This window comes from Ovis aries, chromosome 8 (genome assembly GCF_016772045.2).
Source record: "Ovis aries strain OAR_USU_Benz2616 breed Rambouillet chromosome 8, ARS-UI_Ramb_v3.0, whole genome shotgun sequence".
NCBI classification, from domain to species: domain Eukaryota; kingdom Metazoa; phylum Chordata; class Mammalia; order Artiodactyla; family Bovidae; genus Ovis; species Ovis aries.
The window spans coordinates 25,564,363-25,581,968 of NC_056061.1; the positions used below are offsets into that span (position 1 = coordinate 25,564,363).

General features: G+C 40.0%; 1 protein-coding gene across 7 annotated transcripts in view; it reads left to right on the forward strand.

Moving 5' to 3' along the window:
* LAMA4 (laminin subunit alpha 4) overlaps nt 1-17,606 on the forward strand; it is a 144,687-nt gene that overhangs the window by 62,999 nt on the left and 64,082 nt on the right. For 4 of the 7 annotated variants that reach the window (XM_060419476.1, XM_004011190.6, XM_060419475.1 and 1 more), the window contains 5 exons: nt 1,763-1,837; nt 4,040-4,191; nt 5,991-6,101; nt 12,932-13,043; nt 15,890-16,057. In XM_060419476.1, the coding sequence (XP_060275459.1) occupies nt 1,763-1,837; nt 4,040-4,191; nt 5,991-6,101; nt 12,932-13,043; nt 15,890-16,057 (618 nt within the window). Of the gene's footprint in view, nt 1-1,762; nt 1,859-4,039; nt 4,192-5,990; nt 6,102-12,931; nt 13,044-15,889; nt 16,058-17,606 lie in introns of all 7 variants that reach the window. The other 3 variants (XM_042253295.2, XM_012182564.5, XM_042253296.2) reach the window with 1 other exon arrangement.

The window sequence follows — 17,606 nt, forward strand, 5'->3', positions numbered from 1 at the left end:
TTAACTCCAGTGACCTTTTGTCTTATCATCTATATGTCCTTCCAGTTTTGACCAAAGAAATAAATCAGACTTCTGCAGATAACCTATCATTGACCAGAGGACTGAATGAAATCTTGCATGGTTCACATCAGTTTTCTTATTCTGCAAACTATGTCTGTCTTTGTAGTTATATTTGGTAAAAATTAGCATTTCAGTGAAATAGATTAGCAAATCCAGAAGTAGTTTCCTCCCCCTATTTCTTCAAATTATCAGAGAAAATATTCCAGGGATAGTATCTTCCTGGTTAGACTTCAGTTAGACTGAAAAGTACCAATTTTATTTGGGATTTCTCCAATCCATTTACCTCAGAGAGTGAAGCTCTTCAGAAGTAAAGTTAAATTGCCTTCCTGCAGGATTAAAGGGAGGCTGAGACTGAGTATTCCTCCTTTTATGTGCCTTTGAGATGAAGAAGACTGAGGAAGGGGTATTGTTCTCTTGTGGCTTGCTTCAGTTGGAGATACTCTCACTGAAACAGGTTTCCACTTAAAGAGATTTTTAAGAAGTGAAGAGTTTGAAATTGAGAAGAAAACAAATATGGTCTGCAAAAGTCACAGAAAAGTAACCATGCCTCCAGGAAAGCTGTGTGCACAGAAGCATAACCCCGAGAATAACAGAGGGAGGAGAGGAGCACTGTGTCCAGTCAGACTAGAGAGAAGTGGGCATCAGAAAGAGGGTTGGCAAAGCCAAAGACTTAAACATTGACATCCTGATTCTCAAAATATTAACTAAACTCATGTTTAAATGACATGATTGCAGATCACTCTTAGAAAAGAAGCTAATGTTGGAAGCAATAATGCATGACCTTGCTGAAGTGTTTCATAAATCTGTATTTTGTGGAACATTTTAACAGCCAAAATGTAATAAATGTATGTTATCCTTGAAGCCAATTTTTTATGATTATTCTGTAAAGACAGTTAAGAGGTGGGAGAAGTTCACAATTCTATTCCAGCTTACTGCTAGCCTACATAACTGAAGAAATCCTTTATAAATATTAAAAATTAATATCCACTCCAAAATGCACTGGAAAATGAACAGTCTGGTGAGATTGAGGTTTTGTTTTTGTTTTTTCCCCAAAAAGCATTCTTGAAAATCATCAGTAGATTAATAATGGGCTCTCAAGTCTTCTAAACTCATGTAAATATGGTCCTAATTCTTTTCACAACATTGTTCTCAACTGTCCCACTGGTAGCTATCATTGGGAGGTTTGGAGTCAGTCTTGCCAAGGGTCAAGCCCTGTAGGAGCCAAGAATCGCTCTTGGGTCCCCTCACTCCTAGTGGGCTGCTCCTCGCTCACACCTGGCAGTAATCAAACCTAGACTTGGATTAAACTGGAGAATCTGACTGCGATAAAAGGATGACTTGGATTCCAGCTGAATGATGGACTCTGTGATCATTTTGTACCTTGTAAAACTGACCCGGATCTCTTTGGACTGAAGCAGTTACAAAGTCATGTCAGGATTTCAAAAAGTTGGGATGGGAACCCTAGAATGTTGAGATTTATCTACTTTTGGCCCAGGGTCACCTTTGAAAGTCTCACGGCTTAATTGGGTAAGAAGAGTAATCCCTAAATCATGTATTCCTCATGATCTTAAGAAAGAATATAAATTAATCCCCACTGAAGAATTATATACTGATAGCAAGTATTTCTGCAAACCAAAAAACACTGTGATATTTTAGGCATTAAGAAAATGAATCCCTAATCTCTTGTTTTTGTTTCCCACAGCGTGCAGTTGTGGGGGAGGTCCATGTGACAGTGTAACTGGAGAGTGCTTGGAAGAAGGTTTTGAGCCCCCTACAGGCACGGACTGCCCAACCATAAGTAAAAATAACAGTACATGATTGACTAACCCCACTTTCTCTAATGTGCTGCAGGTGTAGGGTTAAGAAGAGCTATGCAATCCCACCCTCTCTAGAAACTGTCTGAGTCCCACTGTTGGCTTTAACCCTGTCTGTGCCTCAACCAAATGGACCCTAAGCAAAAGACATTCATTCCACTTGATTCCAATTGGCAAATAGCAAGTTGCATTTAAACAGCTCTATATTAGAAAAATTACTTTTGTCAAGTCTTTAAGTTCAACATCTTACTTAGTAGGTAAAGTTGGAAATACAGTTCCCAATGACTGAGTTCATTTTAGGTCCTTTTTCTATATTATCTTTTCAGGTCCTCAGATAATGTAATCCATAGACAATGCTTTACAACATTTGGTAAACTCATATACCCAGAGATTTAAGTGCTTTTCCCCAGATCACTCCAAATCTGAAGTGGCACCAGTAATATAATATTCAGTCCTTATGAAAAGGAGCAACCTTCTCTCTTTCCTGTCTCTCCTGTCATTCAAATCATGAAAGTGAAAGTGGATGTTGCTCAGTCGTGTCCAACTCTTTGGGATCCCGTGGATTATACTGTCCATGGAATTCTCCAGACCAGAATACTGGAGTAGGTAGTCTTTCCCTTACTCCAGGGGATCTTCCCAGCCCAGGGATCGAACCCAGGTCTCCCACATTGCAGATGGATTCTTTACCAGCTGAGCCACAGGGGAAGCCAAGAATACTGGAGAGAGTAGCCTATCCCTTCTCCAGTGGATCTTCCCGACCCAGGAATTGAACCAGGGTCTCCTGCATTGCAGGCGGATTCTTTACCCACTGAGCTATCAGGGAAGCCCAATTCAAATCATGAGTAGGCCTAATAGTCTACCTGCTGAAACATTTCCGAACAAACGCCCAGAGCCAGTCTTAATGACTTCTCAAGCATCCTTTAAGCCAGTAGCCTAGAAAAGTCCATGATTGATTTTTAGAAGGATTTAAGGAAAGTTTTGCCTTAGAAAGCCTTCTATCAAGAAAGTAACTAATATTTGGCTTTCAGTAGAGTGTTTTAAAGACTACTTTAATATTAGATATCCCTTCCCCCAAACAAAAACATCTTGGCCTCTCAGTCCCTCTGGGCACAGAGATTAATATCACAATGAATCCCATATTAGAAGGTGACATAGGATGGAAGGCACAGGCTGGGCAAAGTTTGCATACTGACAGCATTGGTGATCCTCTATGCACAGTCACTTTAAGGACGTCAAGGTGCCTGCTTGGCCTCTATGTGTCTCCTCCACCAGCCTGATGTACTGGCTGGGGAGTTTCCTTAGAGAGAGCATATGAGGAATACTGCATTAAACTTCAAGTAACAAATTAACATATTAACAACCATTAACCCTTTAGTCTTCATTTATCAGTTCTCTAGAAGAGAGTACGTCTGGAGGAAAGAGGTTGGAAACAGAAAAATTTCAGAGTGTCCTTAGTGTGTCCCAGGAGGGCATTGGATTGTGGGGGTGATGACAGTGGTCAGAGGGACTCGAATGTGAAATGCAGAAAGCCGCGAGAAACCACCACCCTCCTCACCACATGTGCAGGGTCGTCAGCTGTCAGAGAGTAATATTAGCAAACAGTGAGGTCCTGCCGACCTGTTCAGACAGGAGGTCAGGCCATGGGGAGGCACCGGGCCATCCGTGGAGTGAGGAGAAAGCACTGGAATCTGAACAGTCAGTAAGGAAAGCTGCTGGGAGAGGAGAAATGGCAGGCGAGTTCCATCTTCACTGGCCAGCACCAAGCGGAAACCCACAGCCTGACGTGGAGGGCATCCTCCCAGACAGCTTTCCCCTAACCAGAGAAAAGTGGGGAGAAGGTTCTTTTCAACCACCCACCGTCTCTCAGATGCCTTGCCCTTTGTGCTTCCTTTCCTCCTCAGCTCAGCCATTAGCGTTCATGGTAACCTGCTTTTCAGTGGCATGGTTTTTTTTATGTTTTAAGCAGGGATAGTGCCCAACGTACACTTTGGTCATCTGAGGCTCTCTAAGTATAAGGACTAGTTCCATGGTCCAGAATAGCTCCTCAGGAAACAAAAATACGAATAGTATTAACCAAGGAAGGGCATATAATGACCAACTTAGAGCAGCATGCTTCCCAGCTGACCTTTGATTTTGAGGAAATGACATGCCCGTTGTACCACCAGGCTGCGATAAATGCATCTGGGATCTGACTGATGACCTTCGGTTAGCTGCGCTCTCAATTGAAGAAAGCAAATCTGGCCTGTTGAGTGTGTCATCTGGTGCCGCAGCTCATAGGCATGTGAACGAAATCAACTCCACCATCTACCTCCTCAAAGTATGCAGGAATGGTGTACTTTCCGGGTATTTTCACTCTGGTTTCACAGGGTCACTCCTAGTACCTCCTACCCTTTTCTTATCTGAGTCCACTAGTTACATTACAGATTGCTAGTCCTTGGAAATTATGAAAAGTTGATTATAGTCATGCGCTCCATCCTAAACCAGGAGCTGTCATCTATGAAAAAGGTTAATGGAAAATGAGATGCCCGAAAAACTAGTGTCTATGTACAAAGCTATTGATAGAGGAGAAACACTTATTTTCTTAAGCTGTACATTGGTTACTTAAGTCAACATAACATACTATTACCTTAGCTTTAGTTTGCTATGTTTTCGTGGGCTTCTCTGAAAACTAATACATACACTGTTCTCTCTTTTTCCTTTCTTTCCTCCCTCTTTCTTCTGCCCTTGCCATTCCATCTCACTGACACACATTTTTTCTCATTTTTCCGTACTCAAACACACACTCAAACACACAAGCATGCTCATATGCTCTGTTTCTCTTCCTTGATCTAGTGGTTAAATCTGATAAGCAAGTTAAAGGCAGACTGTAACATGCTTATATATCTAAGCTTTAAGAGGTGTTTTTTCCCTCTCTAAATTATAGGCTTCTGTCACAACCAACAGATACTTTTTAAAACAATGATAATCAGCTGAAAGGTTAATAGAACTAATACCAGTATACTTTTTTATTTTGCTAGTCAAATTAACGTAGTGGTTAAGAGCATAAATTTTGACACCAGAATGCTTAGATTCAAATCCCAGCTCTGACACTTACTAGCTTTGCGACCTTGAATAAATTATTTAACCTTTTTAGTTTTCATTCCCCTCATCTGAAATTGAGGATAATTATTACTCCTATCTCATGGGTTGTTGAGAGAATACAGTGAGTTGTTATATAGGGAGCAGTCAGAATAGAATCTAACATAGAAAGTGCTCAGTTCTCTGCTTTTGGGAGGTACAAATAATATCCACAGCAATTGCCCAAATCAGCAAAGTGTAGAACAAAATAAAAATCACAAAGTTGTAAAGCTGGATGAAGTCTTAGTAAGCACTCTATTCCCAGTTGAGGAATTGTTTTTTGTCCAAACTCATCTATTTGGACACATGAAGGCAGTATTTCTCAGAGGAGTCACCCAGACTCAGTCCCCCTGATACTGCTTGAATCCTCTTTCCCCAAAAGGACAGCTTCAAGGTAGAACTAGTTATTATATCAGATATAATAGTTTTGTAGCTGATAGGAAGTCAGTGCCCAGATTGAAGGACTTACTCCAAATTTAAGGAAAGCTACACCTGGTGCAAACTCCTCAAAAATGGAAATGAAAAGGGCAAATTGTCTGAAATAAAAATAATTGTTCTCCTTACATTAGAAAGAGGAAACTTAATTTCTAGAACTCAACTTTCATTGATCAAGGTGGGTTATCATTTCCTCGAAGACCTGCCGGAATTGAAATTTTAAAGCTCAGACAAGCAAAGCCACCGCCCGTCTCTATTGAGCCATTTTGCAAATTTGCAAAAGGTACCCTTTCCTCAGAACCAGCACAGCCCACACCAGATTCTCCAGCCTGCTGAGGGGAGCTCACAGAATTTCTGTCCCCAGAGCTCTCAGTCTCCTCATGCAGACCTCAAATTTCATACCAGCTTGCAGTAGCCTGTGGACCCCACTATTTTGAGAATAAAGGCTAACTCTCTACTGTAGTCCTCTTACACTGAAAGGGTTTTCTGTTTATTTTTATAAACCTGGTGTGCACATCTACTGACTATGGAAAAATATGTATTTGGTTTTTTTTTAATTCACAGACAAAATTGTCAGAAAGAGAAAACCAGTATGTCCTAAGAAAGATACAAATCAACAATGCTGAAAACACAATGAAAAGCCTTCAGTCTGACGTGGAGGAATTAGCTGAAAAGGTATGTATTTGGTCTCTGAGACTAACTTCAATGAGGGATTTAGCTAGTGTGAGACTGGCTAGTCACAAATGACTGAGGCTTAACAGCCCAGAAAAAAAATACAGGGACCCAGGTGCCTTAAAATAAATCAAGGCAAAACCTGAGGATAAAGTTAAACACTTGGTCTCTACTATATCTTCCATTTTGATTGGTTTCCTTGAAAAACCATGTTTATGGGGAACTTTCGTTATGTTTGCTGCTGGTAAATACCATTGATATATATTTCATTTGGATATTCATTCGGCTGTTTGCCTTAACATTTTATGGCCAAGAGCTATAGAGTGTCCAGAAGTAAACTTTATTACATAGAATATAAACTTTAAATGTTTGCTACAGGATGCATTAAATAATAAAAGGAAAGAGGAGAAATTGTGTTGAGAAAGCAATTTTGCAGTTTGGCTGGGAAGAAAGAACACTTTGGATCCTCATTTTTTACCATACACTATTAATAAAATGAACTTCAAACAGATTAAAGACTTTAGTTTAAATCTAAAATTTTCAAGAAAACAGAACTAGATAATTATTAAATCTTGAAAGGAAATAAAAATACAATTAAATATAGTGTGAAGAATTGTAGTAAAAAGAAATAATAGATTTGACAAGGTAAAATTGCAAATACTCAGTAAACAATTAAATAAATGAAAAAAGTCTGTGAGACTAAGAAAAATGTTGAGGGAAATGTGGCTTGTAAAAGCTCTCACAAATTAACAAAAACATTAAAACATGAGCAAAGTCATTCCCCAAGGGTCTAATGGAAAAATATCCATCTAATAAAAAAATAGAAAATGCAACTAAGCTCCAAGGCACCATGTTTAATATACTAAAATCTTTAACACATTTTTTCCCCTGATTATGTTCCACCAGTTCTGCCCAGAGTACCCTGGAATTTCTGCTTTCAGATACTAATATTTGACATAAACTGTTGTTCTTTTCAGAAACAATTCTCATTTTCTGCAAAAATAATAGTTAAAATGACTCTGATAATCTCTTTGACCTTGGACCTCTTAAACTAAGAGATTATGCTTCTAAAAATATGAATTACTTTAATTGAATCCTTAGAAGATTCAACTGCTTTTAAATGCATATAAAAATTGTGTCCCCCTTTCTCCATGCAATAGAGCATATTAATCCAACCATCAGCATTTGAGGAGCAGTGAGATCTCTTAAATTTCAAAGGAAAATACCATGAAAGAAATCTTTGTGAAACTCATTGTAATTTCATTTCTATGTCATGGCTGGAACTTGCTGGAAGTGTCTCAAATTCTTGAGGAAATGTTTTCACCAAGATTAGTTCCTCCCATAGCTTAGATACAGAGTTACTGATTGTTTTCTTGTACAGTTTTCCTACTTCCAATATTATTTAAATGCAGGTTTTCATGGGGAGGAAATAATGTAAGCTTCAAAAGAATATCATAATAGAAAAGGCTCCTGAGCAACAAGAACAGACCATCAAAGCAGGAAGTTGATGATAAAGCTACTAGAACATTAACCCAGTTGTTTCCATTGATTCCTACTGAAAATAACATCGTTCTTGTTGTGATATCAACAGTCCTGATGGTACAAGAACCTGCTGAAACATTTTGAAACAAACACCCAGAGCTAGTCTTAATGACTTCTCAAGCATCCTTCAAGCCCTTGGTCTAGAAAAGTTCATAATTGATTCTTAGAAGGATGTAATAAAAGCTTTGTCTTAGAAAGCCTTTTATCAAGAAGAGTTCACAATATTTAGCTTTAACTAGAATGAAGAATTTCACTGTAGATTCCCTCAGTGTGGTAAAAATCACAGTAATGTTGCCTCTAAAAATTGAAAATGTGGTTGATCCTTGAACAACTTGGGTTGGAACTTCGAGGATCCACTTACACACAGGTGTTTTTTGATACTATGGTACAATGGTATTACATGATCCACAGTTGGTTGAGTCCAAGGATATAGAACCTCAGATATTGGGGCCAACTGTAAAGTTATATGTGGATTTTCAACTGTATCAGTGCCCCAAACACCTGCATTGTTCAAGGGACAACTGCACCCTCTGTATGCAAAGTAGCTGTTACGTGAATCTAATGTAACCCAAATCTCACAGTTTACATTAACTTAAAGTTACTGGGTTTTTGCCCCAACTTCCATATCTAAGCTTCCATATCTAGCCCTCTTTTGATAAATCCTACTACCTCTTCCCACCCTATACTTATGGAAATTTACCTGCCTCCTGAGAAACCTGTATGCAGGTCAAGAAGCAACAGTTAGAACTGGACATGGAACAATAGATTGGTTCCAAATTGGGAAAGGAATACATCAAGGCTGTATATTGTCACCCTGCTTATTTAACTTATATGCAGAGTACATCATGCAAAATGCCGGGCTGGGTGAAGCACAAGATGGAATCAAGATTGCCAGGAGAAATATCAATAACCTCAGATATGCAGATGACACCACCCTTATGGCAGAAAGCAAAGAGAAACTAAAGAGTCTTTTGATGAAGGTGAAAGAGGAGAGTGAAAAAGCTGACTTAAAACTCAACATTAAAAAAATTAAGATCATGGCATCCAGTCCCATCACTTCATGGCAAATAGAAGTGGAAACAGTGAGAGACTTCATTTTCTTGAGCTCCAAAATCACTGCAGATGGTGACTACAGCCAGGAAGTTAAAAGATACTTGCTCCTTGGAAGAAAAGCTATGACCAACCTAGACAGCGTATTAAAAACCAGAGACATTACTTTGCCAACAGAGGACCGTATAGTCAAAGCTATGATTTTTCCAGTAGTCATGTATGGATGTGAGAGTTGGACCATAAAGAGGGCTGAGCACTGAAGAATTTATGCTTTTGAACTATGGTGTTGGAGAAGACTTTTGAGAGTCCCTTGGACTGCAAGGAGAGCACACCAGGCAATCCTAAAGGAAATCAGTCCTGAATATTCATTGGAAGGACTGATGCTGAAGCTGAAGTGCCAATCCTTTGGCCACCAGATGCGAAGAACTGACTCATTAGAAAAGACCCTGATGCTGGGAAAGGTTCAAGGTGGGAGAAGAAACGGACAAGAGAGGATGAGATAGTTGGATGGCATCACCGACTCGATGGACATGAGTTTAAGCAAGCTTTAGGAGATGGTGAAGGACAGGGAAGCCTAGCGTGGTGCAGTCCATGGGGTTGCAAAGAGTCAGACATGACTGAGTGACTGAACAACAGCAACTTCTGGGAAACCCCTAAAGGATACCCATGCATTTGTGTTCCCAAAGAGCTGCTGCTCAAAAAAGTCTCGATTTTGCCACTGCTGATCATGTCTGTAATGAAATACCAAAGCCTCTGTCAAGATTCCACTCTCCCGTGTTCCCGAACACACCATGCTCAGAGCCAGAGTGAACTAGGCTACAAGCAGAAGTGAAGATAGTGACCCTCTCCCAGTCTCAGTGCTGCCCTTTGCCATCTGGATCTAGAGCCCAGTCTCCCAAGAGCTGGCTCAGGAGGGTGCCACACTGTTCCCTACACTTCTCCATCTCCATCTCATCCTTACTCCTTCAGCTACAGCAGCATGTATGAAGACCTTTAGGATTGGAAGGAAAGTAGGTCACTTCCATACATCAAAAGCCTCATCTCCAATCCTGATAAAAAGACAGAACAAAAAGTCAAAATATGTTTCAATTACAGTTGACCAGAAGACTGTAGAATTTCAGCCTTGGCATTGCAGAATATTAACTAAAAAAGCAAGGAGCAGAAGACAATGCTGAAGAGGCTCTCAGAGGCCAAATCGTGAAGACCCTTGCCCACTATGCTCATCCTATGGACTTTGGAAGATATTGGAGCATTTACCTACAACAATGAGTTGATTAGGTGCGAAGTTTCAGAAACCTTCCTCTGCAGTGGGGGTGATAAATTGGTGAGTTTAAGACTGAAGACAGGGACACCAGTTAGTAGACTGTCACAGTAATCCAAACAAGAGCAGTCAGTTGCTACCTTGTCTTCATTGGAAAGGAAATTGCAGTGAACTGGGATGAACTGAAACTAGTGGTGGGGAAGAAGAGAGGCCAGAATGGCAAGTGAAATCAAAGTGATTCAGTGACCAGCTGAATATGAGGAGTTGCAAAGATGTAAGCTATTAGACTTGGAAAAATAAATGGCCAAGACTGATAATTCAGAATGGATTCTCTGGACCTCGTCAGGTGAAGTACCTGTGGATGCCAGAGATTTGAGTCTGTAGCTCAAGAGAAGAGATCAAGGCTGGAAAAGTATTTCAGTGTTTAAGAGATAGTTAAACCCAAGTAGACATCACCGTACAGATTGTGAAATGGCGCACCAATATTCCTACTGCCTGTTTTGTCCAGCACTGCCTCTGTTTATGCTTATCTTAGAGCTATTATTAAAAGATCCCCTTTCACTCTCAAAAGAGTCTGGACCATGCTAGATAATGATTACCATCCTCACTCAATAGAATAGTATTCTAGGTACACTATACTTTATTCCCTGTATAGTAAATTAAATTCTTGCTACCTTTTACATCAAATATGTGTCAGAATTCACTGCTGAGGTAAACGATTAATCCATTTGTAATGCTAAACATCAACCAGCTTACAGTTGTGAGCTAATTTTTTAATACAGTTTTACTTAGAGCAGGGTGCACCTGTTTTACCATGTGCCCATATCATTATTTTCCTTCCATAATCAAAGTTAAAGAAGACTGTAGAACTTTCAAATAAGGCATCACTGTATATTATATCCAGTAATTTTGCAGTTTAAAGTAACAGATGTTCCTCTTTGCTGCTGTCTTTTTTTAAATATGTATATCTAAGCGCCCTCTGGTGTTGGTCAAAAGAGCTTGTCTTTGAGTTATCTTCTAGCTGTCTTTCATTACTTCAGTGAATTCAGAGTTTCCATATCAAGAAATAAATGAACACAGTAATAACAATAAACCTTTTCCCTTGAAGGATAAAGCCAAAGTCAAAAATATGCATGTTGTATTTTGTAAATACTACTGAATTTAAACTGGACCAAAAATCAACTTCTTAAAATTTTTTTTAATGTTTTATAGGTCTGTGTCCCTATTTTTTAAAAGCAGGGAGGGATGAAGTTACGAATAAGATTGATCTTATTTTCTGCATCATCTAATTTTAAAGTGACCACAAAGCTTGTGTTTCCAGAAAGCAGTAGAACAGGGAAAGAGGGAGATTGAAACTAGGGAAAGAACATGTGACTCAGATTGTTGTGTCCATTCAGAGAGCACGCATTGCAGCGAAGGAGCTGCAGTATTGCTGCACGGGGAGCTTTGTTTGGAGGGATGTTGGACACAGTGCGGACGGAAAGCTCCCGGGCGTGTGTTTGCTAGGATACCATTTCTGCATTCTCCTCCTTGAAGGGCCGGTGGCTTGGGTCATGCTTTGTGGTGGTGGTTTAGTCACTCAGTCGCCTCCAACTCTTTGTGACCCCATGGCCTGTGGTGCTGGGCTCCTCTGTCCCTGGGATTTCCCAGACGAGACTACTGGAGTGGGTTGCATAAAAACATTCCAGGTAAAAGCATGGCCTAATCCTCCCACCAGAACAAGAGATGAGAGAGATTTGAAACAGCCACTCTCCTGTTCTGGGGGCCTACCAGCCAGCACTCTGTGTAGCAGGTCACCTGGCAATCCAGGCAGGTACAGCTCCTTTGTCACAGAGCTGAGCCAGAAAGACACTGGGCAAGGCGAGTGGGCGCTTGATCAAATGCCAGACTGAAGAAGTATCCCACCTCTTAAATATAACCCATGAATCCGTCTTTCTGATGCCACAGTAAGTACCCATCCCCATGCTGTGCATCCAGGCTGGTGTCCTGGCCTTGAACTATTTTTTTAAGACATGCTTCCCTTGTGCCTCAGACAGTAAAGAATCTGTCTGCAATGCATGAGACCCAGGTTCGATCGCTGAATCAGGAAGATTCCTTGGAGGAGGAAATGGCCTTCCACTCCAGTATTCTTGCCTAGAGAATTCCAGTATTCTTGCCTAGAGAATTCCAGTATACTTGCCTAGAGAATTCCATGGACAGAGGTGCCTGGGATTGCAAAGAGTTGGACACAACCAAGTGACTACATTTTCACTTTACTTTCTCTTCTGTCTTTATACACACAGAGAGAAATACACATGTACACGTGCATACCCACACATCCTTTCTTCAGGAGCCACATCTTGACAGATCCTACGTGTGAGTTCTGAAACAGAGTTGGAAGAATGAAATCAGCTTCTCAGAGAACTTCATTCACTCTGAGCCAAAGCTCCTTGAGTAATTATTTGTACACAAGTGCCTTCAGTGTTGATGGGAATTTGGAAGGCAGCACTGAAAATAGCATTTAGCCTAGTGAGCATAATCCTTTCAATCTCTGTGGTAATTTAGTTGTAGCAGTGGCTGGACCACCCAGAAGCCACTGGATGCATGGAACATTTTGAGATCTGCCTGCTTTCTCAACATGTTTCCCTTTGAACCCTTAAGCATTTAAGTCAACACAATGTCAAACTGATCAGCAGACATGGATAATTCCCTAGTCTGGCATCTTGAGATACAGTAAAAATTCAAAGAGTAGATTACTTATGAAAGATGGGTGGTTTGGATTGAACTGTGACTGATGGCTTAGGAATAGAAATAGCATCTGTAATTCTGAAACTGGTCATCACATCCATCTTCATGCATGAGTCCATTTTATGTTACAGAACTTTGGCATGTCAGGGAAATTTATGTTTACAGAATACATTATGCTCACCCACCCCCACATGCACATACACAGCCTTCCTTCTCGTAAAATTAATCTGGTGTTTATACGGATTATTTATAGGAAAGCCAAGCTTCAAGAAAGGTCCAGTTGGCTCAGAAGGAAAGCATGGATACCATTAACCACGCAACTCAGCTTGCAGAGCAAGCCCACAATATGAGGGATAAAATCCAAGGTAAATATACTCTCTACTGGTTCAGCTCCATGTTAAGGAATCAGTCATGTTATTAACAGCAATAACAGTAATGGCTACTGTTAGTGTTTATTGTGTGCCAGGGCCTGTTGTTAGAGAGTTACCATTTCAAACTCATGTAAGATCTTCTTTCACATTTGTTTGTCTGGGACTTCTGAGCACTCATCTCTACTTACTGTCTATTTTTAATAATAAATGTGGAGAGTAGAGGAAATTTCCTGACAGTCCAGTGGTTAGGACTCAGGCAGTGCAGCCAAAAGGAAAAAAAAAAAAAGAATGTACGTTAAAAATCATTCCTTTTCCACACATTTCACAGAAGTGAAATGCCAGTATACCTTTCCAGTAGAGGAAATTACATTCTGTGTTGTCTCTAAAATGCAAGTTGAGTAGGAGTCACATTTTTCTCAGTTATTCACAGTGAAAACCCTGGCTTTAGAGCGGCAGTCAACTGTCCACTAATCCAAGTTATCCTGCGCTGTCCCTCTGATGCTGTCCTAAGAACCAGGCAGGTGCATACTCTGGTCCCCAGTCCAGAAGAAAAGCCAAGAAGGGGTGTGGAAGAGTTCTTTGCAAAAAGCATAAAACTGTCAGATTTTACTTTTCTTCTTGTGGGTTTACTTACTTGTATTCCAGCTTCTTGTAAATGCCGGCTGCATTTTGAAGGCTATCTTGATAGCACGCTGAAAGCAAGCCTTCAGTTTACCGACAGAAAACAGGCGATTGCTTTGGTTCTAAGATAAAGAGAATTTACTTGGGTTACAGTCTGCTAAGATACAGTATTTGTGTGTTTCCATAGTTTTTATTATCCTATACATTAAGAGCTGGATGACAACTACAAGTACATCTCAAGGGCACAATGACAGTAAAGGGACTCACAATGGAAGATTCATATCTTTATACTGAGGTAGAGGGAGCATATTCCAGGACAAGGGATGTATTGAGCCAAGATTAATCATTCGCTGTATTTCCTTCGGTGCCCATAATACATAATAAAAACAAATGGTATGCATTTCAAACATCCCCTGCTCCCGTCCTTACTATTTCATGCTTTTGCATCTACCAATAAAATGTTCTTTCCCTATAATATTTTATAGTTAAAATTGATTTGTTCAAAAAGTAAGATTAAACCTAGATTAGCTGATCTCATCTATTTAAGAAATAAATGTCCCTCTCAGCAGCAGATGAAGCCAGCATCCTAGATCTTAGCCATTCAGGAAAAAAAAACAAAAACAAAACAGTTCACCTTTGCTGTCTAACTCAAATTTTGATTCTAGGGTATTTTATTTGGAAGGAATCTGAGCCTTCTTATTTGACCCTTAGGTCATAGGATAAGAAGGAAAAAATACAAAAGAAATGTAAATAGAAAACAGTAATTTCCATCAGTTTCTACCTTTTTAAAATAATGTATGAACAGCCTTCAAAGACCAAAAGCATAAATGTTATTCTCTGTATTTCCTTTTTCTAATATAGAGCAGACATGGCTAAAATAAAATAAGCCAGATTGTAAATATAATATCTGCATCAAAACGCCAAGAAATTCAGCATTGCCAATGCTAGATCTAAGGAAAATATATGTTTAGTTTACTTCAAGGGTTAATATTTTAGACTTTACTTGAGAAATGAGTATTTAATTCCTTCTTGAGTTTTGTTTAAGCATATCTTAGTTTCTCTAAAACTTTTATCAGTAATATTTACAGTACTGAAAACCTCTTCCGCCATTTATCTCCCTTGCTTCAGAATTCAGGGATGCTGCACAACACCAATAGTGTGTCATTCCTTATTCCCAGCCATCTCTAAAATAACTATTGGTGACCTTCAAGCTGTTATCCATATAAAATACAAGCCCTTATCCTGGTATGATTTATGTGAGACCAGTGTTGTTTACCCATCTTGTCTGGCCAACCACATAGATCATAGTAAACCATAGACAGACAATTTCATTTATGCCAGGAAGATAAAATGCTTCCTCCTGGAGCTACCGTAGGACAAGGTGGCAATTACATAACTTTCATCTGATCATATATAGTAGGAAGAGGGAGCCAGAGGCCTGCTCAGCTCTGCCAATATTCAGACAACCCATCTAATGCCTCTGAGCCTCAGCAGTCCCTCTGGTTCTGAAATGGATGCTACTTATGGATGTAGGCTGAGAATGACCCAGAGTCAGAATTAAACAGTCTTGCCAGGCAGTTATACCACAGAAGGCAAACAGCAGTTGCTATATATATATATATATAAATGATTAAAAGCTCACATCCTGCTGTAAGAAACCTCTGTATTATATCTAGTCTGTACAACAATCTGAAAGACTCACTTGAGCAGCCATCAGTATACACTCATTTTGGCTTAGAGCTTAGGTAAAATCCTTGGCTAAATTACAATTAATATCTCCAGGGCCTCCTATGTGTGACAGGTGATACATCAGAACATTTTCTCCAAATTATATATTTTATTATATAAAAGATTGATCAAAGACCCTAGATTTGTGTTTCTTAAATATTAACAGTTTTGAATCACGGTGAAATCAGACTCATCTGAAATCAGAGCAAATTTTGCATTAATTCCACTCTTGTTTTGAAGTTGCCAGATAAAAAGCAGAAAAGAGTGACTTCCTTTGGTTTAAGCTCTCCCTGGAATATATGATGAACTCCAGGGCCAGCACAGGTATTCTCAGCATGACCATCACCACGCTGTCTTTGCATTGGGTCTCTGTCTCTGCTTTAGGATCAGCCCTGCCCATTCCCCTCACTGTTTGTGTTTTCAGTGACGTCACTGTCAGACTCCCCATCACCTCTCCCTCCTGCCTTCTCTCACCATGCCCTTCCTTTCAGAGATCAGCAGCAAGATGCTGTATTATGGGGAAGAGCAGGAACTTAGCTCTGAGGAAATCTCTGAGAAGCTAGTGTTGGCACAGAAGATGCTTGAGGAGATCCGACGCCGTCAGCCTTTCCTCACCCAACGGGAACTTGTGGACGAGGAGGCAGACGAAGCCCATGAATGTAGGTATATTCAACTTCTAGAGGCCAGCACATGTCTGCTTCCTTTGTGAGTCCAAGAGAGGACACCTAGTCACAGGGCAACATTTGGTCAAAGCAACCAGTTCCCGATATTCAGAGTCACTGAGCATTTAAAGTGGCCTCAGGGAGTTCTTCAGGACAGCTTGACTCTCTCTATATATATAGACCAGGAATTTTAAATCCAGACCCAACCTTCAGGTTTTGAGAAACTGCTGAGATTCCACAGGAATCTACAAGATTTTACTCCTGAGGAGAGAAAATAGGAATACAGCAGCTAGTGAAAAAAACAGGAGAAGGAAAGCGAAGGGAAGCAATTCCCAGAACTTCAGTAAGAGAAGTCTCATTGAGAAAGCAGTAAAGATGTAAGGAAGTCCAGCAACATTCATGTTCTGATATCCGTGAGTGACTTTTAATGACTTTGAAACTTCACTGGAAATTTAACATTCCCTTTAATGACTAATGTAAATAACAAACCACAGTAGTATTAGTGAATCTATGACTTGGTCACTATATCAGTTATCAATTACTATCTCACAGGCTACCCCAAACATTAAAACAATAAGCATTTATTTGTTCATGATTTCATAGGTTGGCAGTTTGGGTTGGACTCAACCTAGACAGGTCATCTCTGCTCCATGTGGTGGAGTTCACTCACATGTCTGGGGTCTTAGCTGGGATGGCCGGGCATCTCCCTCCATGTGGGGTTTTATTCTCTGGGGAGCTCACTGAGCTTGTTCATATGGCAGAAGCCTTCCAGGAGGGCAGGAATGGAAAGTACAAGGTCTCTCAAGGCCTAGCCTTGGAACTCAGCAATGTCATATTCATTCCGTTGGTCAAAGTGAAAGTGAAAGTTGATCAATCATGTCCAACTCTTTGCAAGTATAGTCCATGGAATTCTCCACACCAGAATACTGGAGTGGGTAGCCTATCCCTTCTCCAGGGGATCTTCCCAACCTGGGGATCAAACCCAGATCTCCCACATTGCAGGTGAATTCTTTACCAGCTGAGCCACAAAGGAAGCCCAAGAATATTGGAGTGGGTAGCCTATCCCTTCTTCAGGAGATCTTCCCAACCCAGGAATCAAACTGGGCTCTTCTGCTTTGCAAATGGATTCTTTACCAACTGAGATATGAGGGAAGCCCTCTGTTGGTCAAAACCAGCCCAGATTCATGGATGAGAAAAAAGACTTGACTCTTGATAGAAGAGTTACAAAAAATTGTGTCCATTTTAATCTACACAGTCAATGAAAAGAGGCTACAAGTTTGTGTATCATATTTTAGTTGTCACTGTTATTTCACAATGTTAAATTCATCAATAATTCAAGAATTTTAGTAGTTACTGGTTTCACCTCTAAATCTTATTAGTTAACACACTGATAAGGAAGCACATGTATTATTAAATTACCAATTTTTATAATCTTTTTTGTGCTACATATTTTATCTTGTACCTTTAAAAACATATAAGAAGGAATCTGAAGGCTTTGCCAGGTTGTAAAGGGGCCCATGATACAGAAAGGGTTAAGAACACCTAC